Consider the following 25,104-nt stretch of genomic DNA (forward strand, 5'->3'; position numbering starts at 1 on the left):
GGAGATTAATAAAATATTTTATCTTGGCCCTCCTGTATCCTAGCATTTTACAGCATATTCTCCATGTTGGAAATAAACTTAACAGATTGGTTCAATATAGTCATAGGGAGGTGGGTTTCTCCCTCCCCACTTCGTAAAAATTGGCTTCTGTTTCAAAGAAACCTACAGCAGTGTGAGGAAACGTACAACAGAGACTCCCATGACTGAAGCGGAGGTATGTCTCTGAACAGTTCAACAGACCCTGAAGAGGAAGGGCCGGGTATGTTAAATGGCAGCCACTGAGAGGCAAATGAAAAATTGGGAGTCCTGCTGACAAAAGGAAAAAAGCAGAAGCCCTCTGGCAGCTGAGCTGCACCCCAGAGCTCCAATCTGGTGATGCCCACTGCTGCCTCCCACCTCTCAACAGCCGTTTCCGGGATCTCTCTGCACAAAGGTTACAATAGCAGAACTTTGCTGTGCTTGAGATGCTGCGTCTCCTGCCAATGTGTTGATGGATTCAACGATGACCGCAAAAAGAAAAAGAGGACAAGGAAGTGTAACAGAGGCTGTGGTCTGCAAGTCCGTCTGAGCCAAAGCGCCAAGTGCCTCTGGCAACAGAACACCTCTTGCGGAGAAGGGCTCTGCAACACATCAGGCGGGGCATGTGCTTCTCCCCTCTCCTTTTATCAGCACATGTCAATAAATGCAGCTGAAGTCTATTCAAAGTGAACGCTCCAGGTTCTCTTAGCAAGCTGGTCTCAAAAGGGAGCAAGACTGGAGCCGCAAGCTTTAAATAAGCTTTCAGGAGTAGATTTCAAGAGCGCAGTTTGAAACTGCAAGCAATCTTCCATCTTGTCCAGTCCTCTGTCTGAAAGCCTGGCAGTCCACCTCTTGCATCAGAGGGCCTCTGCTCCCTACTCCGTTCTGGTGTAGATCTTCTCCTGCTTCCCTTCCTTCACTGCAGCATAGCGGGCAAGAACAAATAAGTAGTCGCTCAGTCTAAGGAACGGGAGAAAAAAGCTGTTGTCCATCTCTGTACAGGATAAGAGCTTGTAATGGGCATGTCTACCCTAAGGGTGGGGCAGCATCTAGGGCTGGAAGGCGGAAGATGTCCCTGCGCATGTAGCCAATCAAAAAGGCGGAGGAATGGATGTGCTCCCCCTCCCCCAACTGGATGTCCTCCAGGTGCTTCAGACTAAAATCTAAGGTAGCCAGTTGGGGAAGGCTGACTTAGGCAGTTGCCAGGTACCAAAGTAAAATCCAGCCCCCGTGAGGCCTGCAATTTCAGTGGAGGAGGCAGGCACTGAACGAGAACCAGCATCTATAGCAATGGGATATGGCAGAAGGCCACGTTTAGCCATGATAATCTGGCTGCTGCACAACCCCCTCCCCAAAACAGGGAGAACAGGAGTCAGACAGGCTGTGAGAAGTTACCTGTGCATGCTCCATGATGACACTACCTGCCTTAAAATGGGGCAGAGTATTTGTTCTTTCCAACTGGTTGCAGCAGCTCTCTGCCAGAGAAGGGTCCCTTCCCCATCACCTGCCAACAGCCCCTTTTACCTGAAGATGCCAGGGGCGAAACTTTGGACCTTCTGCATGTCAAGCCTACAGCCCTTCCCAAAACACCTTCCGTATGTGCAGCAGGGAAGCGCTAGCAATTTGGGTATGCCTACAGGGTGCACACCTAGAGAAAGGACATCTCTTCCCCACTATCCTCTCTCAAAGACCAGCAGACTCCAGATGTCTCCTTCCACTGCCCCAAATCTCAGCTTCCACGCTTCCTCCTCTCCACTTCCCAGCTTAAGCACAAAGTGATCCAGGTGGAGCCTTCTAGACGTCCTTTGACTACGATTCCCATCACCCCCCCATCAGTGGCCATGCTGGCTGAGAATGCTGGGAGCTGGAGTTCAACAACATGGACAGGGCATCATTTTGGCTACCCCTGCACTAATCTCCCACTCCCTTTCCTCCAAGTTGTTGGAAGAGAAAAGACAAGACTGTTTGGTCTCCGCAGGACAGTCAGCAAGGTCCATGTGAGTGCCCCAAGGTAGACCAGTAGTTCCCAAACTGGCATAAAATGACTATCAGACTCTGAAAAGCTGGTACCACTGGATCAAATTCATCAGTTGTGTTGAATTAATTAAACTAAATAGTTTCAACTGGATTTTGAATAAAGGGGCAATTAGTTGTTACTGTTTTGAATCTTAGTGTTATCTTCTTTAGTGGGTTATGCAAACTGCTATTTTGAATAGTGCTTTCTATAGGGTTGGGGGGCACTAGGAACCAAGGGGCACTGTGGAACCAAAGGGGCAGGGCTCCCAAAATAGATACAAAAAGGACTCTCATCCCATCCCCCTGTCTCAGTAGGAGATATCCAGCAAGAAGTACCCAGGGAAGAGCAGCCTTCCCCATCCTGCTCTCCACTAGATCAGCCCCAGAAACCAGCAGGGCCAGGGGCCAGGAAAGGAGGTGCAGAGAAGCCCTTATCTGGTGCCTTGACTGGGTGACCCACTAGAGTCTAGACGCATTCCCCCTGCCTCCCCCATCCCAGCTTTGTCAAAAGGAACAGTTCCAAGTTACCTGTTCAAAAACTTGGCCACGTCTGCATCTGCTTCTCCCATTTTCACCAAAGGAATCACACTGCAGAAGAGAAAAGGAAGACAGTCATCACTACAGCTGATATAATTGGATCCAAAACCACCTTTCATGCCCCCCATCGGCATGAGTAAATTTTGCCTTGTTCTGCCAGATCCTAAGGTGCCAAAAACATTATTTGCTAAATGCACCAAATTCTCTGCTCCAAACCAACTGTGCATTTAAAGCGGGGGGGGGGGGAGTACCCACAATTAGTTTGCACTGGCCATTAACGGCTCCTGCAGAACTCGGGATCTCTTTCGGCAAACACTTCCTTGTCTTGCTGCACAGTACAAACTCTGATCCGTGCCCTCCCCCAGCATTGCTGGGGAGCACCTGTGGTCGTTTCCAAACAATTTTCATGCAAGCCTTACAGGGTTGACATGCCAGCGAAGACTGAACAAGAGAGGTTGAAAGCCCAGACAGCTCACTCAGGGCAGCAGGGGGTTCTCATGGCTTTGTCAGTGCAGTTGCTCACTTACCACCTCTCGGCTCGGCGGCAGATGGCTCTGGAGAGATGGAGAGCAGTGCTGCTTTTGCCGCCAGACTGAAATGACATTAAACAAAACATCCAGATCTGCCTTATGCCAGGGTCAGGCCCATCCAACTGTTGGAAAACAAGCCCCCTCGGGAGAGGCTGGCCCCCCTTCTCTGCTCTCGGAGCTGACATCCCGGACAGACCAGGCAGATTTTGATAGGCGACATTTCCCAGCGTGGAAAATGCACACCCCCTCCCTCCTTGCATATCAGCAAGAGAAAGGAGATAGTCAGAAATCTATTTACATCCTTTTATTTCTGACTTTACAGCACTACAGAAAACATGTCCGATCAGTTCAGACTTCATCTAGCAAGTGGCTAAGACTTCCTGTACATACGCAAGAGGAAGGTCTCATATTACACACTACACAAAGACTTTTCAAGCCTGTGAACTTCCGGGAAAATTCTTTCCCACAGCTAGTCACATCATGTGATGTAAACAAGCTACCAGTTTGCAGCTGCGTTGCTCTCATATCGTAACCGTCCATCTGCTCTGACTGATGAGAGCGCCCTGGGGTCCTCAGCAGAGAGCAGTCTTTCCCTGATACATTTGAGACAGGGCAGGCTGGGGACTGAACCTGAGACCTGTGGAGCTGCAAGCCCTCGCCTGAAGCAGGAACAGGAGCGTTTGCAGCCAATGCAACCATTTTGGCTACCTTCCCACAGAAGTCAGGAGGAGTGTCTGTGAACATGCCCTAAGGAAAGTGCTGTGAACTAGCTGTTAGCTGTGATTCCTGCCCAGCAGGGGGTTGGATTAGATTATCTTTGGGATCCCCGCCAGCTCCACAATTCTATAATTCTGTGTGAGCCTGAGGGGAGCGATTAGCCCAGGGCCTTACAGCAAGCTTGGGATTTAGGTAGCAGTTAAATCAAAGTGGTTTGTGATGGCCCCCAACTTAGATTGCTGTAAAAAAAGAACTACAGAAACTCACGGGTGTCCACAAGTTCTAGCATCATGAGAGAGGGAGGAATACTTTTCTCTGGTGCAAAAGGGGAGGAATCTTGCTTGGTCTGGCTGCATCAAAGTGTTCCCTGGCACACCCAGGGGCGAGCAGGATCATTCTCCCTTTGCATCAGCTGGTGTGTGTATTGGGGGGCAGGATCCATGCACCCGAACCCAGAACTAAGCAGCCTGATCTATGGCTCAGAGCTTCCCAAAGGCCCCAGCAGTATGCTTGCCAAGCAGGAACTCTGCACAAGAATCTGGGTGGCTGAGCCACCTGTCACTCACAGCCCTGTGACACTGTTCCTGATGGGAATCTGGCCAGTGGAAGCCAAGAGTTGTCTGCCCCCCACCTTCTGTGCTGAAAGGCCTCTGCTTTGTGACCTCCTCACAGACGGAGCACAACGGAACACGCAAAATACCTACGGGTAAAATGAAAGCTGTGAGTGGTGGAAGCTGCTCAGAGTAGTGATCAATCCAGGCCTCCAGCTCCAGAATGGGCTTTTCACTGAACGACGTTCGCTCTGCAGAAGAGACATGGCTGAGTGGACCAGCCAACCAAGGAGTCGCCCACAAAGCGAAGCCCTGGCTTCTTCATTCCCCTGCTTAAGTCGCAGGATAGGGACTGTCAGCACATGACGCATCAACCTTGCTAAAATGAAGGAGGCTTGCGCCTGGGTCTTGGGGCCTGTGTGGGTTCCAGTGCTGAGTCCTGGAATACCTCAAGCACCTCTGAGCATGCACAGAGCATTTCCCCCCAAAATGGTTAAAATGCCATCTTGCATTTTAAAACAGGGTTTAAGTAAGTGGGCAGCCCTAACAAGCAGAAGCACTATGGCCAACTTGTGCATTTGGCAACCTAGCAAGTCAACGTTTATTAGAGACATTTATGCCTGGGATATATTCATATGCAATGCTTTTAAGGCATGCATCAAAATCTTTGCGGAAAAAGCATTCCCCCCCCACTAAGAAACCACAATGGAGGCTTGTGTTTTTCTGTTCCAGGGCATGGTCTGAGGGAGCTTGACATGGCTGAAGCTTGGCAGGTCTGGGTCCAGTCAGACCCTTGCCTAGGGCCCTGCCAGTAAGAAAGAAAGGAATGGGGTGTAAATGCAATAAAAAAAGCAATTTAAATAAGCCACATAAACAAAGGTTTCATGGTCAGAGTACTTCCTTCAGTTGTCCAGCAAAACTGATCCCCAAAAGCAATGGCAGCAAAACCATTTCAAAAAGGGCAGCAGTTGGCTTATTTTTAAAAATGAAGATCTATACTAGGTTCCAATTACTTAAATGTGACTCCCTGGCTGAGGATATGGGAGTTGCCACATTGGAGCCGGCATCCTGCAGCACACACTGGACCTGCAGAAACAAAACAGAGCAAAGGTGTTTGGGATGAGCACTATTTTTGCACAGATGGCGAGACATTCAGAAAGCAGTTTTAATTCTCGGTCTGGCCCGCCTTCATGTCTCTGAAGGTGCCAAAGAATGGGCAGAGTTCTCTGACCTAAATCGGAAGAGGCTTTGGAACGCCCACCACCACTGGCTCCATCAGGGGGTGGGAAACTGTGGTGGTCCTCCTCTGGCAGATGAAGCTGCACTCCAGCTCCTATCAGCCCGACCAGCATGGCCAATGGGCAGGGATGGTGGGAGGTGGGATCCAGCCACATCTGCAAGAGGACAACAACTGCTGGCTCCCTGCCCTTGCCTTAACTTACACAAGCAGATGGACAAGAGTTAGGCCAACAGCTCTTAGGCAGAACACCTCCGCACAAGATGCTCAGTGATAGGATCTCCCCAATGACCGAATGCTAGCAACTGTTGCCAGCCATCTCAATTTACTGAATTTATCGCTCCCATAGGAAGCATTGATGGCCCCCAACTTGGAGGGCTTTAAGAGAGGATAGGACAAATTTAGGGAGGAGAGGCTATCTGTGCTCTGCCTCTTCATTCAGTGAGCCTTCCAAATACCGGCTGTGGGACACCTCAGGCAGGGAGGGGGAGGAGAGCACTTGTGGTTGGATTCTGCTTGAGAGTTTCCTACAAGCGACTGGTTGGCAACTGTGAGAACAGAATGCTGGCTGAGATGGGCCATTGGCAGGGCTCTTCTTCAATAAAAATCTACTAGCAGAGTAGCAAATATATAAATTAAGCAACACACAGTAACAATACAACAACAACAACTTACAGTCATACCTCGGGTTAAATACGCTTCGAGTTGAGCGCGTTCGAGTTGTGCTCCTCAGCAACCCGGAAGTAACGGAGTGCGTTACTTCCGGGTTTCACCGCTTGCACATGCGCAGATGCTCAAAATGACGTCATGCGCATGCGCAGAAGCGGCGAAAAGCGACTGGAATGGATCCCGTTCGTATCTAGAGGTACCACTGTATTATTTATACCCCGCCCATACTGTATATAAAAAGAACACAAATGAAAAGTTTTAAAGTTTCTCTTGCTGTCTACTCTTAGCCCAAGAGTTGAACAAGAGGGTCCTTTGGTCTGATCCAGGAAGGCAGTCCTTGTATGCGGATGCTGTCAGTGACGGGGATGCAGCTATTTCTTACCTGGTGAAGTTCCTGCACGAACGAGTGGCCTCCTTCACTGCCAAATTCAGCACTTAGCCTGCAGCAAAATAGGAGAGATTTTTACCCTGAGATATAGGTAACTGATGCTGTTCGTATGAGAGATTTACCTCTTGTGGAGGCACTACAAACAAGCCTGAAACCAGTTGAATTGTCAAGTTCCCCCAAAGAACTATTGTGATGTGAGAGCAAGAACATTTCTTCATGAGAGGTGCATGGCCTTCTCATGTTCAGGCAGACAGGAAATTGGTTCAGGGCAGACACAATCTGTTCCTGGCTCTTCATATGAGATGAGACCTGCAGGATTAGACCAGAACATCTGGTCTAGCATTGCTTTCCCTTAAGTGGCCAACCAAATGCTTCCAAGACGCACAGAAGCAGAACAGGAAGGCAACAGCCACGCCCATTATTGCTCTCCAGCATGTGGAATTACTGAGGTAGACTGCCTCCCAACTTGAAGGTTCCATAGAGCCACCCTTGTCTAGCAGCCACTGAAAAAGACCCCCCCCCCAAAAAATTGTCCAATGTGGGGGTGAGGGAACATCTCTGACCCTCCAGATGTGGTTGAACTGCAACTCTCCACAGCTGGAATCCAACATCTAGAAAACTACCAGAGATTCCCTCTGGGAAAGCTCATTCCAGAGATGGGGTTTTTTGGGGGGGTGTGGAATAACCTCCTCCAACATCTGGCAAAAGACTGCAGCACTCTTGCAGGGCGAGATGATGTCCCCTGGAGCCATGAGCTTCAGCCTGTGGGCAGGGCGGCAGGGCCAGGCACAGCCTGCTCCTCTGCCATCACCAAGGCAGGACACAAATGGCCAGTTAGGGCTGTGGGCAGCTGTCACAGGGCAAGGCCTCTACTCCAGTTCCAAGAGGCCCCTGTCACTCCCCTCTCCACCCTGGACCATGCTGCCTGGCAGGTTTCATTTCACTTAATAAAAGGTTTTGAAACTGCTCTTTGTTAATCAGGTAACAGGGTGGGGCTCAGAATAAGGTTATGCCAGGGAATAAGGTTGTGCAAGGAAATATGCTGCCCGCTGCCAACCAGCAAGAACAGCTGCTGGGGGAAATGAGAGGCTTTCCTTGCTTCCCATGACAGAACTGCTTTCTTTCATATCAAATTACCACTATTAAATTTTTTTATTACCCACCTTTCACCAGCAAGGCCCAGGGTGAAATTCAACAATTTAAAAATTCAGAGTTAAAAAGGTTAAAGCTTATTAATGTCACAGTAATTGGGTGGGTCCTAAAAACCATGTCTCAGGTGCCAAAGGTCCAAAGCCATAAAGTGAAGGTGCCAGACGCACCTGTGGGGAGGGAATTCAACAGCGGAGGGGCTGCCCGAGAAGGCCCTCTCCTCCTGGGCCACCACCAACATCCCAAGTGCCTGTGGATCTTAATATACGGAAGGGTTCTGAAAGGAGGGGGTCTTTCAGGAATCTGGGGCCCGAGTTGTTTAGGGCTTTGAACACAAATGTGATTACTTTGAATCAGACCCAGAAACAAACTGGCAGTCTATTATTCTCTGAAACATTCTTATAAATTGAAGAAATAATTTACAGTCTTTTGGTTACCCTATGGCTGAACTTAGTTCATCGAGTGTTCCCAGGGCATCAAAGATCTGGTCATCTTTTGCTCTCCTCTCTCCAGTGAATGTGCTGGAAAACCCTTTTGAAAACCATGCAAGATGATAACAGTGAGAAAAATATGAAGCGGCTCACACCCAAGTGCCCAAAGCCCTGTTCACACGTGCATGTGCAACAATTGATTTCTGTAGCCCCAATGACTGGCAGCTGAATGTGGCAACTGACTCCAATGAAAGACCACGGAATTTCTCTGCAGTGACTCATTCGCCCAGGCAAGGAATCACTTGGGACAGTAGGCTTCACAGTATTTGCACTAATACAGTAAAGGTAAAGGGACCCCTGACCATTAGGTCCAGTTGTGACCGACTCTGGGGTTGTGGCGCTCATCTCGCTTTACTGGCCGAGGGAACCGGTGTACAGCTTCTGGGTCATGTGGCCAGCATGACTAAGCCGCTTCTGGCGAACCAGAGCAGAGCAGTGCACGGAAACGCCATTTACCTTCCCGCCGGAGCGGTACCTATTTATCTACTTGCACTTTGACGTGCTTTCGAACTGCTAGGTTGGCAGGAGCAGGGACTGAGCAACGGGAGCTCACAATGTCACGGGGATTCGAACTGCCGACCTTCTGATTGGAAAGTCCTAGGCTCTGCGGTTTAACCCACAGCACCACCCGCGTCCCTTACTAATACAGTATCCCCACTCAAATGTATTATTATTATTAAAAAAGAATCCGAGCAAAGCATGTCATATTTTACAATCTCTTGTGTTTTCTTTTGTTAACATGTCACAGGTACATTATAAAATATTTTCCATTTGTTTCTGTGTGTAGATATATATTTGAAGCAGAGACAAGCAGCCGATTCCAGCAGTCATTCTAAGGCTGTCAAAAACGCTCCTTGTGGCACCATGGTGCTCTCATGGGCCAAGGATTAGCCTCCGCGGGCAGGATGCTGCTACCTTGGTCTCCTGTTTTCGTGTATAACTTGGGGATTTGGGTTGTTTTCCTGGGCTTGGCATCCATACTGCAGAGGAAGAGGAGAGGGAAACGGTCCTTTACATTCATTCCCTTTGCATATTCACATGAACTATTTAGTTAACAAAAATTAAGACACAACACATGATGCAATCGACTTTCAAACGAGGATCAATGCAACGTCCACCACGGGCGCCTTTTAAAAGCCAACCCTTAACGTTTCTGGTTTTAGAAGTAACAGAGGCGCCTCCCCGAATCACGCTTTTCTTCGCGTGCCTCGCCCCCCCCGTCCCACGGCGCTTCCTCCCGGCTAAGCAAGGAAACGGGCCGCTTCACACGTGACGCTGCAACCCGTGCAAACCTGGGCGCCTCTCCGGCCCCGCTCTGCTCCCGGCTCAGGCGCCTCGCGCTCCCGCCCAGGGGCCAGGCCGCCCCCGCCGCCCGCCGCACAGCGCGCCCCAAGACCAGGCCCGCCGCCATGGCGCCGCCGCCGCCGCCGCGCCTCCCCCCGCCCCGCCCCCGGAGGATGAGGGCGGCGCTTCCGTGGGGCGGGGCCAGGCCGCGCCTCCCTCCCCCGCCCCCCGCCCCCGGAGGATGAGGGCGGCGCTTCCGTGGGGCGGGGCCAGGCCGCGCCTCCCTCCCCCGCCCCCCGCCCCCGGAGGATGAGGGCGGCGCTTCCGTGGGGCGGGGCCAGGCCGCGCCTCCCTCCCCCGCCCCCCGCCCCCGGAGGATGAGGGCGGCGCTTCCGTGGGGCGGGGCCAGGCCGCGACGCTGCCGGGACTCCTGGTCGCTGGCTGCTCCGGAGGGGCTGCGGGGCCCCGGCCGGGAGGAGATGCGCCCCTGCGTGGTCTCTGCTCCGGGGAAGGTGATCCTGCACGGGGAGCACGCCGTCGTCCACGGCAAGGTGAGCGCGGGGGGGGGGGCCCTCGCGAGGGGGCGAGGCAGACCAGGCGGCGGGAGGAGCGCGCCTCCCTCCCTCGGGCAGATGCTGCAGCCTGAGTGCTGACCTCGCCAGCCTGGACCACGTTCAAGGCCTTTCTATTATCATCTCGGGCCCGGTTTCCCCGCCGGATCGCCTTCTGGCCCCGAAGGTGGCCCTCGGCTTCTCCCCCCCCCCCGGCCCTCCCCGCCTGCTCTTTCCCTGTCTTCCCTGCGCTCTTTTCGAGGTCTGCTAAAAACATTTTTTGTGGGACAGCCCTGCGCAGATATGTAGAATGTTGGTGTGTGTTTTCACTTATCACTGATTTTAGCTATTTTTGAATGTTTTAAATAGTTGTTTTAAACTCTTTTTACTGATGATAATTCTATTTCTCTTTCCTTTTATAAACTGCTTTATTTTTATTTTTTACAAACAAGTGGTATATAAATTTTATGAAATAAATAAAAAGTAAGCAATGGCTATATTGCAAAGCCTAATTTGGCTTGGGACCTCAGTTAGCTGCCGGAACTCCTCTGCTGACCTCAGTCTCCCTGGACTCCAAAGTCTTCATCCCAGGCCCTGCTTTCAAGAGGAAGTTTCGGGGGGGGGGCAACAGGGGGGAAGCGGTTGCAGGCCCCCATCTTTGCAGCACCCTCCCAAGCAAGGTCTGCTGGCACTGACTCTCCTACCTTTTTGGCAGCAGGTTCAGACTTCCTCTATTCCCAGGCATTTGGTGGGCTATTGATTTTTGCCATTTTTGCAACCGGCTCTTTGTGTTGTTGATTTTTCAGGGCTTTGTGAGGGTTTAAGTATTGGACAGTCTAAGTTTTATTTTGTGTATGTTTTTATACTACTTATAAATTCTGAAACTGCATTGTAGGAGGCATTTTAATATAACAAATAATACAAACAGTGCACAGAATAAAAGCAATCCCAGAGGAGTGATGTGTAAAAACAGCATAACATGATTGGATGGGGATGAATTCAGATGCCCATCAGAACCCCATCCACTAGAGAGGAAGCCCCATTGAATTAAATAGGATTTACTTCTGAGAAGATGTAGTTAGAATTGCCCAACAGAAAACCTGAAAAACAAGAAGGCCTTTGCCCAGTGCTGAAAAGACATGGAAGGAGGCGTGAGCCAAGCCTCTCCAGGGAATATGACGCACTCCACAAACAGCCTCAGATGAAGATCTTCAACTCCATTTCCCAACATGTTATGATGATTGATAATTATTATTTAATGAATGTCTACCCCGCCCTTCCTCCCCAAGGAGTCCAGGGCGACAAACAGGAACACAATTTAAAAACGAAAAGCAGAAACATTCTAAAAATATATTTTAAAAATTACAATAAAGAATGCCTAAAAGCAGTTACAGTTTATTTATTTCATAACATTTACATGCCATTTGCTTATTGAAAGAAAAAAATCTCAAACCAGTTAAAATCAGAATTGTAGAGTTGGAAGGGATCCCTAAGGGTCATCTAGTCCACCCCCCTGCAATGCAGGAATCTCGACTAAAGCATCCATGACAGATGGCCAGCCAACCCCTGTTTAAAAACCTCCAAGGAAGGAGAGTCCAGCACCTTCCTTCATGCTTCCGTCCAAAGATCTCGAGAATTCTTCAGCCATCAAATGCCCAAGTAAAGAAAAATGTTTCCAAATTCCTCCTTAAAGCTAATAATGGTGGGCATTCCACAGTTGGGGAGCCACCACTGGAAAGGCCCTGTAAAAACGAAGAAGCTTATTATGGCACCAGCTTTTCTGGACTACAGTCCACTTCATCAGAGGCATGGAGTGTTTTCCTGAGCTGCAGGGGTATGTTTGTGTGTAGATTAGTGAAGCTGGGAGGAAATAAAATGCAGAAAAGTGCAGACAGTGATAATTAGGCTATTAACATTCACAAGACCACGGTGATAACGTATTGGTAGGTCAGTTAACACACCTTAGAGTTGGTGAGGTGGACCTTAGTCCACAAAAACTTCTGCCATAGCAAATCTGCTTGTTTTTAAGGCACCACAAGACACATTTATTTCTCCTGTGCAAGTCTAGCATGACTACCCCACTGGGAATTGTAACATTGTGGGGAACGTTAATATTCATTTTTTTGCAAGAGTTAAATCCATATTGAGAGTGGTTCTTTCTTTTTCTCCCTGTACCCGCAAAATGCACTTGGCAATGTTTCCTCTCAGGGCGGCGGAGGGGGGGGGAGAGAACCTTTGTCAGCCACAGGTGCAGGCTCCCTTCTAGGCAGGCTAGTCCCCTGTCCCCTAACCCAGGCAGGCTTCCTGGGGCCAGTGGTGGGCGGAGCCAGAGGAAAATGGGTGGAGCAACGCTGCCTAGATTCCACACACACATCCTCCCCGGGGTCAAGCAAGGGGCCAAGTTGGTCTGAGTTCAGAGACCCATTCCAGCCTGGAAGACACACTCAAGGAAGAGTGCAAACCAGGCCTGGTAAGGGTTGTGTCCTGGGGAGAGTCCCAAGGAGCAGGGGGGCGGGATCTGGAGGGCACCTGAAGTTCTCTGTGCTGGGGTTTTAGAAAAAGGCCTCCCCATGCCGATCTCTGTGTGTGGTGTGTGTGACTCCTGCATAGCAGGGGGTTGGACTAGATGACCCTCAGAGCCCCTTCCAACTCCACAATTCTGCAATTCTAGCTTGCCCTGGCCGTGGCTTTGAACCTGAGGACATTCCTTCAGATGACCCTTCGGAATGATGGGAAGGTCTTGATACATCTGCCAAATATTGGGACCAGGTTACACTGGGAAACATCTGAGCTGGAGCCCTTACTGGCAGCGTTCCCTGGTGAGCACTCTGGATGCTTGGGTGTGTGTTGGGGGGGGGGCTCCTGTTCTTTGCTTCAATCTGCAGAGAGCCACAGCTGCTTTGGGAGATCCGTTCCGGGGAGGCCTGAGATGAGGGTCCCACTGCCTAATCTCCAGGCATCCTGTGTGGGCTGCCTGGGGCTGTGAAGCACAGCAGAGGGGCAGGAGCGCAATGGCAGAGCGGTGACTTTGCATGCAGAAGGTACCAGGCCGAATCTCCAGGTCAGGCTGGGAATGTCCCCTGCCCGAAACGCCGTTGCCAGTCCTGCCAGCCCTGAGCTCGATGGAGCAAGGCTCTGACTTGGGATGAGATAGCTTCCTGGGTTCCTGTGGTTGGCCTAGTAAAGGCGTTTCTCTGATGTCCATCCTGGAATAAAGCAAAACGTGTCTGGTGGGTCCGTCATGGACCATTAAGATGCCTTCCTCTCCATTGGCTCTTTCTCCAGCTGGCCTGATTGACTCTCAGCCCCCCAGCCCAGAACAAGTGGAGAAGCTGAAGGAGTTTGTGGGGGCTGCAGAGGGGGGAGCGGCTGCAGCCACACACAGCCTGGCCGTCGTGGCCTTCCTCTACTTGTACTTGTCCGTTGCGTCCAAATGCGGGTAAGGCTCTTGGGCACCTCCCCCCACTTGTCGCTGCTTCACCTGTGATTTAATGCATTGATATTTCTCTCCCAGAGAGCCCTGTAGTGGGAATTATAGTGTGTGCCTTGACTGAAGGGCCTAAAAGAGAAGAGATGCAAAGCAAGAGTGCCTGAAATGATATGGTTAGGAGAAACTGCTCACGCAGACTGTGTTAAGAATGTGTCAAGGAAAAGCTCACATTGAGCAAGTCCTGTAAAGAGTAGGCATCCTGATCTTCTTGCAGAATCAGGCCTCCAGCTGTTAAAGCAGGCGTGCTTTTCATCAGAGAATGGGACATAATTTGTACGCATGTGGGTGGGTTCCCCAGTGGGGGCCATTCTGCCCGAGTAAAGTTCCCTTAAACACCACAATGCTGTGTCTTTTGAAGAACTCCACCGCAACCCTTTAGTGGTGTGGCTCTCTCAATTCTGAATCCTGGCTCTCTGCAGTGAAGTGTATGCTGTAAACTGCCCTGTGATTTTCAGGTGAAGGGTAGTACTGTATACACATTCAATAATAATAATAAAATAGTTGGAAGCTGTAGCTCATTTGGGGGTGAGGTGGGGAGCCGCTGACCCACAGACCAAATTGGGACCCAGCACAGGTCCCAGTTTGGCCTAGGAGGCTGTTTTCCCCAAACCACACTCCCTGCCCCCCCCCACCTAGCATCATAGTTGACATAAGGTGTGAGTTGTAGATAGAGACAGGGCTGGATCTATTGCAAAACCTGCCAAAAGCCATCTGGAAGTCACCGCTCCCCAGATTGTTGGCAGTGACCAGCTCTCCTGGAGCAGCCAATACCTGCAGAAAGCAGCTTTGAAGTACCTATGCTCAGCACTTGGTATAGGGTTGGCAAACTTGTGATGATGCCTGATGATGGACAGGTGGTAAAGCAGCTGGTTTATCATCTGACATCATAAGGTCCAGTAATGGCCTGGTTGGTTATCCTTGCAAGGTGAACCCCTTGCTTCAGGAGCTGCTGAAGGGTCATGGCTCAGTGGGATAGCATCTGCGCTACATTCAGAAGGCCCCAGGTTCCATCCCCTGCAGCATCCTGGATACAGCTGTTGCTGCCAGTCCTTGTAGACAATACTAGGCTAGATGGACCCAAGGGTCTGGCTCAGTACCAGCAAGCCTCCTCTGTTCCCAGCTTCCTATGATCACCAGAGCCAGAGCAAACAGATTTGCTCTGTTGTCTGTGTGACAGGATAATGCAACTCATTCCAGTTCTTCCTTGTTGGTCCTGCTCAGTAAATGATGGAATGACAGGTGGTTTACTTTTTATTTTTGTAATGTTGTGTCTTTCAGGGTCCTTCCAAGCATGGACATCCTGGTGTGGTCTGAGCTGCCCACAGGTGCTGGGTTAGGTTCCAGCGCTGCTTATTCCGTCTGCCTCGCAGGGGCTTTGCTTTCTGGGTGTGGGATCATCAGCTACCCTCTGGGCGAGGGCCAGTCTGTAGCCAGGTAGGAGCCCCAGAGAGCTGGGCATCGTAGAATCACAGAGCTGTAGAGGCGGAAGGGTCATCTGGTTCAACTACCTGCAGTGCAAGCATCTCGTCTGAGAGATGGCCATCCAACCAATGGGGGGGGGGGCGTGAAATGCTGATGGATTCACTTCTACCTCATTCAGCTATTTTATCTGTTCAGTTATCTGTCGCAAACAGAAACAAATAGATATCAATAGATATTTTTCTTTGCCTAAGTATAAGAACCTGGAAGAACTGCTTCCAAATACAACCAGCCAACATTATTATTTATTAAATTTATATCACACCTTTCCTCCAAGGAGCTCAAGGTCCTCTCCCTCCCCTCACAGCAACCCTGCGAGGTAGGTCAGGCTGAGAGGCAGTGACCGGCCCCCAAGGTCAGCTTCGTGGCTGAGTGGGGATTTGAACCCCATCGTCCCAGGCCACCACTTAACAACCACAATAGGCAATACTGGTCTGCATGGACAGACTCTCTGGCATGGTGTGAGGCTGTTTTCTGCCTTCCAGGTGGGCTGAGGATGAGCTGGACTTAATCAACAGGTGGGCCTTCCGAGGAGAGCAGGTGATCCATGGGAACCCCTCTGGAGTGGATAACGCCGTGGGGACCTGGGGTAAGTGCTTTCTCTCTCTGATTTAACATGAGAAGAGGCTTCTGGATCAGGCCTAAGGCGGGGCATGTAGTCCAGCAACCTGTTCTCACAGCGCCAGCCAGAGGCCCCAAGTGGGACTGCCTGCAGGACCTGAGCCCAAGAGCCTCGCTGTATTCAGAAGCTTTGCTGCCTGCAGCTGAGGAGGCAGATGGCAGAGCCACCATGCCTAGGAGCCATCTCTAGCCTGCTCCATGAATTTGTCTGGTCCTCTTTTAAAGCTTCCAAGTTTGTGACCATCACTGCCTCCTGTGGGAGCGAGTTCCGTAGTTGAGCTACGCGCTGTGTAAGTCATAGAATCACAGAGTTGGAAGGTACCCTGAGGGTCATCCAGCCCAACCCCCTGCAATGCAGGGATCTCAAATAAAGCATCCATGACATTTAATATTTCCCCCCAGCTCAGTTCACAAGTGACAGCATTGAATGGCTTGCTGGATTTTAATTCCACTGGTATCACCACAGTCTCCATCTGCTACGCTTCTAGAAGCCATGGGGGGGGGGGCGTGTATCCTGCATCACACGCTGGGGTCTCCCTCACGTCCTAGATGAAGCTGCCCCTTTGGAACTATCTGTAGTTATCTTTCTTCAAATATTCAGAATTCCTTTCCTTCTCTCCCTTGCTTCATGACAAAGGAGTGACTCAATGTTGCTCTGTATTGTTCATTGTGAATTGAGTTCTTTGTGCCAGATCATGGAAAACAAGACATCTTCTGAAACAGTGTTCCAGTGTTAAGACTCTTCTTCTCCCCCTCCGTGGAAACTTTTAGGTGGAGCTTTGAGATACCAGTCAGGAAAAATCTTGCCGTTAAAAAGGTAAAAGTTCACTCTGAGCGTTAATGTTTATGCTGCATAAAAACTACTTTTAGTGTGATGAATGTGGTTAATAAGCTGCTCTGTGGGAAGGCTGATGGGTTTCAGACTATATTTGCCGTGGGTGAGGAGGTCTTCACACAGATGCCGGACAAGCCACCTCCTGGGGGTTGCTCTACCCCTGGGCTGTCTGCATGGGGTGGGGTGAGAGACGCGGTGAACTTACAGGGACACTCCACCCCCCACCCCCACCAGCTCTTTGAAATAAATAGTTGAAAGCTCTTCGCGATGGCCTCCGCATGAGATGGCTGCAAAAGAGAAATTCATGCAGGAGGAGGAAAGGCTCTCGGGGGCTCCTGGCCACGATGGCTGTGTTCACCCTCCACCTTCGAAGGTGTTACACCTCTGATTCCCGGCCGGGCAGGGCAGGTGAGCAGAGTCCTGTGGCCTTCAGGTGCTGCTTGCAGACTCCCAACAGGCTTCTGGCTGCCCATTATGAGAGCAGGAGAGGGGACAAGGGGGCCCCACTGGCCAGACCCAGCAGCCGGGCTCTTCTGGGGCCTTGATGTTTGATGATTCTGCTTTCACCCCCTTTTTGTGGGGAGGGACAGTGAATAAGGTGATGCAGCTCTAGTGATGTTAAATTCGAGAATAATCTTTTGGAGAATATTCTCAAGAATATTCTTGGTTAATGAGAATATTAGAGAATTCCCATTTACAATAGGAGAATATTCATTTCCGTGCATTGCATATATCATTAGTTAATATACATGTTTATTCATGGGTAAACTTGTTCAGATGGTAACCAAAAACTACAGAAAACTTTCTTATTGGTCAGCATTGTTGACATATAGGGAAACTTGTTGTTTGGCAAAGGAGCCACAGTGAAAATATGTAAGCACAAGCCTACTTGTCACTTGCAAGTATCAAATTAAAAAGTAAAACATGTTTTATAGTTAAAGTTGAAGCATTCTAAGGTGATGGCACCAGTAATTGTCATGTTAAGGTTTGGTATATAGAAACTCGGTAGTTAAATCATATTTTATTCTTCCAACAGAACATGTACATGTTATAGGACAAGTCAAAAAAATACAATTGGCATGTTAAGGTTTGATACAAGTAATTTCAGTAATAGGCTGTCTTGTGCTGCTAATAGCTCTAACACTTAATAACTGTTTTGGTGACTAAAACACAACTTGATAAACAAAACTATATGCATACATATAAAAAAGAAGCCATTAACATTAAATATATTATCATTATATGATAATATATTTTAGTATATCAATCTCTGGTAAATGGCACCTTGTACCTTTGAATAGCACTGCAAAAACCAGTTACTGGCACTAAATAAAACTATAAAAATGTCAACTGTTTAAATCAAGGCCACCTCACATGCTGTAACACATAATTGTATAGGCCTAGGTACTTTAAGTGTATTAAAGGTACATTAAAGCTACTTTCTGTAAAAAAAATAAATCACACTGTATGGCCAAGGGTATAGAATTGCTAAGAATAAGGTCACACCAAAATAGAAAAAAGGCTATTATATAGTTGAAATACATACGAATTCAAATGTTCATCAAATTAAATGATGAAACTTTAAAAAAACAAAAAGTTTTCTGTAGCTCACATTTCAGAACTCCCAATGGTGAATGACGCAATGCCCAGTAATGTAACGATCAAAAAAAACATTATTAATTACTTAAACTGACAATTTCACAGCTTGACTGATTATTTACTAGATTTTTGAAATGTGGGTTGTAAAACTGGTTCTTACATTAGAATTTACAGTTTGTGGAGAATATTCTCTGGAGAATTTTCTAGCAGAGAATATTCTGGAGAATATTCTCACCTCACATCACTATGCAGCTCTGAGTTCGTTTCCCTCTCTGGCACCTAAAAAACCTCCAGACACAAAGGATCAATATTAATTCCTCAGCCTTGCCAGATGCTTATAGATGCTCTGACTTTTTGCAAACAAGTGGCATTTAAGGAATAACTTGCTTGCTTAAAATTACAAAGGGTTTGAGGACAGAATGCAAGGGGTTTCTTTTTCAGCCCTTGGCCACCCGGATCCCTTCTGCCAATGAACCATAATCAGACGCCATTAAAATCTTTCGTGGGGCGTGAAATTGCTCTATTAGACGCTAACATCAGGCGCTGGTTCATTATCGCAGATGGTATTAGAAAGCAAAGTTATTTTGGTTCACAAGACACAGGCCTTTTGTCAGGCAGCTAAATGGCCTCTGGCGGCAGGCTGAGGTAATTCTAACCACACCGTGGCTCCTAATGACGTTTAAGCTTTTGGGTCGAGGTCCCTGGTTTGTGTGAAGTCCTTAATGGCTGCGCAATGGTCATATGAACAAAAGTGACTGGCATCGGGGGAGGGGGCTGGTCCTGGCTCTGAGCCTGCAGAAGGGGCTCAGTCCGTTGGTGGGGCTGCAGGGACCCCTCCTTCCTTGAGAGGCACTGCCTGGCAGGATACACCCCACCAGACTCAGAAGAGGATGCTCCAGTAGCTCAGCTACAAACCTTTAAGGCAGAGTTGTAACGGGGGAAGCTGCCTGATTTGGTTGACCTAGCTCAGTGATGTCTGCACTGATTGGCAGCGGCTCTCTGGGGTTTCAGGCAGAGAGTCTCTCCCAGCCCTGTTTGGGGATAAAGTCAGGGATTGGGCCTGAGAGCTTCTTGCCAGGCAGATGCCCTCCCTACCCCTGAGCTCAGGCCTTTCCCCTCTTTCTACCCTGGGATCTTGGAGGGAGAGCCTAGGAATACCCTAGAGAAGATGGGCAACCTAATAATAATAATAATAATAATAATAATAATAATAATAATAATAATAATAATACTTAATATAATGGTGTTATTTCTACCCTACCCATCTGGCTTGGTGGCCCCAGCCACTCTATAAGAACAGAAGGGTCTGCTGGATCCGGCCCATGGCCCACCCAGTCCAGCCTCCTGCTCTCACCCTGGCCAACCAGAGGCCCAACATGGGAAGCCCACAAGGGGGGTCTGGGCCCAAGAGCATCTTTCCCCTCCAGAGGTTCCCAGCAACTGGGATTCAGAAACATGGCTGCCTCCGATGGGGGGGGGGAGGGCAGAGCACAGCCCCCGGGGCTGGGAACCACCCATAGTTCCTGCTCCTTCACAACATTTGGCGTCTCCTTCACTTGCGAAGGATTAAAGTGAAGTGGAAAAACATGGAGTGAATTGGCTTGCTTGCCCACGTTGGAGAGGAGACAACATTTTTTGACTCTGTTCTCCTTTTTTTCTTAGAGTCCCCACTCTACGGATTTTATTGACCAACACCAAGGTCCCTCGGAGCACCAAGGTCCTGGTTGCAGGGGTTAAAGACAAGGTGCTGAAGGTATTGCTTCTGATACAAAACCAGTATGGCCTAGTTGTTAGAGTGTTGGATTACTAGGCCTGGGAGACCAGGGTTCAAGTCCCACTTGGCCATGACCTTGGGCCAGTCACTGCCTCTCAGCCCAACCTACCTTGCAGGGTTGTTGTGGACGGCTAGAAATGAGGGGAAGATCTATCTATTGGGTGCTCCTTGATGGAAGAAAGTTGGGATATAAATACAATAAATAAAATAACTGCCCTTCCATTAATTGAGTCCCCCCATGATATTTTGGCTGGAAAACTGGTTAAATGCCGGCTGCATGAGAAAACTGAACTCCAAAGTGTGGTTGTCAGTTAAACTGGAGGGAGGTTTGGAGTGGTATGCCATTCTTAGGTGGAGGAAATCCCTTTTTTCCTCCTGCAGTTTCCTGCCATAATGGAGCCGGTGCTGGCTTCGATTGACGCCATTTCCCAGGAGTGCGAAGATGTCCTCAAAGCAATGGCTGATCATCCATCTCAGGAGCACTACCTTGTGCTGGAGGTGAGGAGCCCTTTGTTTCCTCCTCTTTGAAACCAGCCAGGAGAGGCAGGACATCACTGGGAAGAGGCAAAAGCAGATGGGGCAGTTCCAGCTTGCTAAATCCAGTGCGTGTGACTACAGAGTGAGGCTGCAGGTGCAGAGCGGTCGCAGCGAAGCAACCCGAGCCAGCTGCGTCTTCCCCGTGTCCTAATGTCCCTTCAGGTAGCCTGCCACCCTCCCTTGGGTGCAGTGGGCAAGGGTGGTGCCCCAGCCCGGGAGTCAGATTCAGCCACTCGTCTGGTCAGCTTCTGAGCATGGGCTGTTGGCAAGGGTGTCACCATCTTGGGTTCCACCTCTGGCTGTGCCATGTTTGGGGCTGGCCCCGTGGCTGGGATCTTGCTGTTGGCCAAATCCTGTCCCCTCCCACTTCCCATGTTAATGTAAGGCCAGAAGAAGATCCTACTGGATCAGCCCAGGGGGCCATGTAGCCCAGCCTACTGTTCTTACAGTCGCCAGCCAGATGCTCTGAAGGGAAGCCCACAAGCAGAACTCTCCCTTTCTGTGGCCTCGAGAAACGGATCTGCAGAAGCACTGCTGCCTCTGACTGCGGAGGCAGAGCATAGACCTCATGTGAATTTGTCCATTCCTCTTTTAAAGCTATTCATGTTGGTGGCCATCCCTGCCTCCTGTGGCAGCAAGTTCCACAGGTCAACAATGTGCTGGTCTCTTTCTCCTTCTGAACAGGAACTCATTGACATTAACCAGCACCACCTGGATGTGATTGGAGTTGGCCATTCCTCCCTGGACAGAGTCTGCCAAGTCACCGCCTCTCACGGGCTGCACAGCAAGCTGACGGGCGCAGGGGGAGGCGGCTGCGCCATCACTTTGCTACGGCCAGGTCAGGAGATGCTGCGCATCCTGGGGACACTCTTATTTATTTGCTTACAAACTTTCATCTGGGGAGTGCATAAGCCCGAGGGTGGGCCAGGGAGTCTTGCCCTCGGTTGTGGAGTCACAAGGCTGCCCTTAGGGATGACCCTCATGCTGTTTTCTCATCTGTTACATGGGGATAACCACAGTGGCCTACTTTACAGGGGTGGTGTCCTTGATGCAGCTTCATTATAATAATAATAATAATAAATTTTATTTATATCCCGCCCTCCCCAGCCGAAGCTGGGCTCAGGGCGTCTAACAACAATCAAAACAGTTCAACATTCTAAATGTGCACAGCGCTTTCCAGAGTGAGATAAGTGAAGAAAGCAAGTCTTTAATAAGGACTCCTGTGCTGAGTGGTGGAAGTTCTGCTTTGCTGGTCCAAAGTCCACTACCAGCTATCTCTCGCCCTGACCTTTTACTGGTTGAGGCTCTGGAGAGCTGCTGCCAGTCAGAGTCGACAACACTGGCCTGAGTTCCTCCCAGCTGTACAGTCCTCTGATTTTGTGTCTCTAGCCCAGTCATAAAGCCTGATTCTGTGCCTTTTCTTGGCAGACACTCCTCCTACAATAGTGGCAGCCGCCACCCAAGACCTGGACGCCTGTGGGTTCGAGTGCTGGGAGACGGACATTGGGGCCCCGGGGGTGTGTGTGCACTCGCCCTCCTCCCTGAAAGCAGAAGTGCAGGCGGTTCTTAGCGGGGTTTAAAGGCGATGGCAGAGGCTCCTCTTCCTGCTGAGAATTGGTTCCTGGTGCCGCGAGTTCATCACCCTCAGCCGTTGCTCAGATTTGACCGCAGAGGCCTCGCTCAAAATTGTGGGACCCCTGGAGATTTTGGGTTTACTTGGCCTATTGGACCCTGGAGAATGCAGTGCAAGGATTCTGACAGGGCCTGTTTGCTGGAAGCGGTGGTGTCCCCACAAGTTGCTTTGCTGGGTCTGGTTACGCAGCTTGGAAGGGCTGTCACTGGGTGCTAAGGGTGCTGGGTGCTGGCTGTCTTCTGCTTGACTCTCTTCTGTCCTCCTAACTTCAGCAGGGAAGTCCTTTTCCACCCTGTTGAGACTTTGCCAGGGCACGGCTGCTTTGCTCCCCTGTGCGGATAAGGTGGAGCTTCTCTCATATTCCCTTGCAGGGTGGCTGGAACTACATGCGCTCAGGCATATGTGGAGTTGGGGAAGCACTTGTTTGTAAAGCGGGTGGGGAGGGGGTTGATTTTGTTCTGTCTTTTTGCAAGGGACAAGTGACAACTTTTGGGGAGGCTCAATCCATCACTCCCCCCCCCCCGCAGCCCCCTTCCTAGCTGTTCTCCCGCCCCCCAAAATGCAGTTGATATGTGCACTGGGACCTCAGTTGGCAGAAGAAGGCTCAAACTCCACTCGCCCCAAATCGCAGCTTTGCAGCTCTTCTGAGGAAGGGGATTTGGGGGCCCAACTGTGAATGCCTTGCGGGACCAAAAGGAGCCAGCATTCTCTCCTCCGGACTTGTCGGCACTACTTCTGTCTTCCATTGGTTTCAGCATTTCCCATAACTTTTCCAGACTTTGGCTCAATTTCCCAGCCTTACTTGGCATTGGGAGATCTGATTGCCTGGTCTCTGGAAGAGTCGGCTGTCTCAGGTAGACAGCCCTGTGGACTCCCAACTCCCGGCAGCCAGCAGGACCCTGCACACTCAGGGATGCTGAGAGTTGGGAGTCCAGCAAGGCCTCAAGGAGGCCCACAGGTCCCCCCACCTTGGTCCTAGGCACAGAAGCTTGATGGGTGGGGTGGAGGAGGAGGAGGTGCCCTTGTTCCTAACAAAATGTCCGGCAGTTTGAAATGGAATTGGGGTGGGGGGAGTGACCTCCTTAGTCTGTTGGTTCTATATTGCTTCCTAATGATGTGTACACACAGAAAGAGAAAGAGAGAGGTAAATTGCAACTTACACAGATTTACCATGTGCGATTTCAACTTTATGTGGTTAAAGGCTGGCCAGTTGAAATTGCAACAATTAAAGTCACGGAAGAGAGAGAGGTTAAAAGTTCTTTTTGCACAGGGTTTTCCTGGCCCGAAAATAGCTTTTAAGTTCTCTGCCTTGTTCTGGGAGGCTCTTGTGAGATTTCATGGTACCATCCGAGACCTCACAAGACCTTCCCAGAGTCTGGTGAGCAAGGCAGAGAGCTTAAAAGCCCTGCTTGGAGGAGACAACCTGTTTGGTGCACAGGGGCAGTTCAAGGGGCTGGTTTGAGAATGTGCTTTTTTGCAAATATCCACCATCCCAGAAATGTAGCCCCCGTGCAAGACGCAAGTTACCTGTGGGCGTGTATTCATATGTGTGTGTGAACACTCACCAGGGCTGCAAGTTTTGATCTGGGGAGCCTGTGGTGAGTTTTCTTCAAATATTGCTGGACTACAACTCTCATTAACATCCCTGTCCATTGGCCGTGCATGCTGCAGAGGATGATGGGAAATTGATTCCAGTGACACCTGAAGGGGTTGCCCCCCTCCTTTAATGAATAGATTAATCAACTCATATATGGTTCTTTTTGAAGGGAGGGGAGACTCTGCAAGTTGAGGGCACACTTTGAAAAGACGGTTTTGATTCTGGTATGTTCCTGCAGTGGAGAATGAAAAATAAAACACTGCAGAGCTATCCATTGTAATTTGAAATGGTGACTATTTTGTTAGTTTGTGGGTTGTTTGTATTGGGGGGGGGATAGCCTGCCTAGCAAAAAACAATGGGGAGGAAACAAACACCATCCAGACAGGGATCTGCAGCAGGTGGGCTCTGCCCTGCTGCCCCATAGCTTTTTGCCCAGATAAAGAGACGGGTCTGTGACAGGTTACACTCACTTCCCAGAAGATGGAAGAAGCCCCCCGGGGGTCCTCTGTCTTGGACCCGGTCCTCGCCCACAGAGAGGAACCGATCCATGAAGTGGAAGTCCTGGGAAGCTTGGAAGGAAGTGATCATGTCCTCCTGGGTTTCATGATAGAGAGGCAAGGGAAAGCTGATTGTAGTCAGACATGCACTCACTCCGGACTTTAAGAAGGCCAATTTCAAAAACTTAAGGAGCTACAGGGTGAGATCCCACGGTCAGAAATACTCAGAAGGGAGTCCAAGATGGATGGGAGTTTCTAAAAGGAGAAATAGTGGGTGTCCAAATGCAGGCAATTCCAGCGAGAAAGAAAAGTGCATTTAAGGAAACCGGTGTGGCTGCCTAAGGAGCTTACAGATGAGCTGAGATTGTGGAGAATCACAAAGGAGGAGTATACACAAGTAGCCAACAGCTGCAGGACGAATGTCAGGCGGGCTGAAGCTCAGAATGAGCACAGCCTTGCAAGAGAGCCAAATAAACTTCTTATTTTTAACCTATGTTCAAAGCAAGAAGAGGAGCAAACAAGTGGTGGGTCCTCTTCGTGGAGAAGACTGAGATATGCTGTTGGGTGACAGAGAAGGCGGAACTGCTCAACACCTGCTTTGCCTCTGTCTTCACCGAAAAGGAGAGCAATGCCCAACCTGGGGATAAGAGAATAATTGACGTAAGGAAGGAGCTGCAGCCCAAGATAGGAAGAGAGCTGGTCAGGGAACACCTAACTACTTGAAATGAATTCAGATCTCCAGGGCCTGATGAGTTGATGAGGGACTAAGGGAGCTTGTAGATCTCAAAGCCTCTGCCAATAATCTCTGATAATTCTTGGAGAACAAGTGAGGTTTTTGCAGATGGGAGGCAGGCAAATGTTGCCGCCATCTTGAAAAAGGGAGGAGAAGACCCAGGGAACTGTT

The 25,104-nt window shown here is 49.8% G+C and overlaps 2 protein-coding genes across 3 annotated transcripts; one reads left to right on the forward strand and one right to left on the reverse strand.

Annotated features, from left to right (window-relative positions):
- Positions 1–9,720, reverse strand: MMAB (metabolism of cobalamin associated B). Of its 2 annotated transcripts, XM_081168622.1 has the most exons (9): positions 9,596–9,720; positions 9,219–9,283; positions 8,250–8,343; positions 6,658–6,715; positions 5,383–5,455; positions 4,523–4,620; positions 3,099–3,163; positions 2,563–2,622; positions 1–978 (listed from the first exon to the last, which is right to left on the reverse strand). In XM_081168622.1, the coding sequence occupies exons 1-9, from the start codon at positions 9,712–9,714 to the stop codon at positions 894–896; spliced, it is 717 nt and encodes a 238-aa protein (XP_081024748.1). In that variant the 5' UTR covers positions 9,715–9,720; the 3' UTR covers positions 1–893. The 2 variants fall into 2 exon arrangements, with proteins under 2 accessions (XP_081024748.1, XP_081024747.1); XM_081168621.1 differs by lacking the exon at positions 3,099–3,163.
- A 307-nt stretch (positions 9,721–10,027) lies between these two features.
- Positions 10,028–23,990, forward strand: MVK (mevalonate kinase). Its single transcript, XM_081168596.1, has 10 exons — positions 10,028–10,138; positions 12,810–12,957; positions 13,424–13,577; positions 14,907–15,062; positions 15,593–15,696; positions 16,500–16,545; positions 19,825–19,915; positions 20,318–20,434; positions 21,158–21,311; positions 21,902–23,990. Exons 1-10 carry the CDS (start codon positions 10,067–10,069, stop codon positions 22,051–22,053), a joined length of 1,194 nt encoding a protein of 397 aa, XP_081024722.1. The 5' UTR covers positions 10,028–10,066; the 3' UTR covers positions 22,054–23,990.
- Positions 23,991–25,104: the final 1,114 nt, after the last annotated feature.

This window comes from Podarcis bocagei (genome assembly GCF_964188305.1).
Source record: "Podarcis bocagei genome assembly, chromosome: 13".
NCBI lineage: Eukaryota > Metazoa > Chordata > Lepidosauria > Squamata > Lacertidae > Podarcis > Podarcis bocagei.

What these genes read in the sequence shown, in the direction of transcription:
- MMAB (XM_081168621.1), bottom strand. Translation starts at nt 9,714, where the DNA reads ATGGCGGCGGGCCTGGTCTTGGGGCGCGCTGTGCGGCGGGCGGCGGGG. An exon ending in GGGGCCGGAGAGGCGCCCAG is followed by an intron (nt 9,284 to 9,595) that starts GTTTGCACGGGT and finishes CTTCCTCTGCAG; the next exon opens with TATGGATGCCAAGCCCAGGA. An exon ending in GTGGCCAAGTTTTTGAACAG is followed by an intron (nt 979 to 2,562) that starts GTAACTTGGAAC and finishes CCCGTTCCTTAG; the next exon opens with ACTGAGCGACTACTTATTTG.
- MVK (XM_081168596.1), top strand. Translation starts at nt 10,067, where the DNA reads ATGCGCCCCTGCGTGGTCTCTGCTCCGGGGAAGGTGATCCTGCACGGG. An exon ending in AAAATCTTGCCGTTAAAAAG is followed by an intron (nt 16,546 to 19,824) that starts GTAAAAGTTCAC and finishes TTTTTTTCTTAG; the next exon opens with AGTCCCCACTCTACGGATTT. An exon ending in CATCACTTTGCTACGGCCAG is followed by an intron (nt 21,312 to 21,901) that starts GTCAGGAGATGC and finishes TTTTCTTGGCAG; the next exon opens with ACACTCCTCCTACAATAGTG.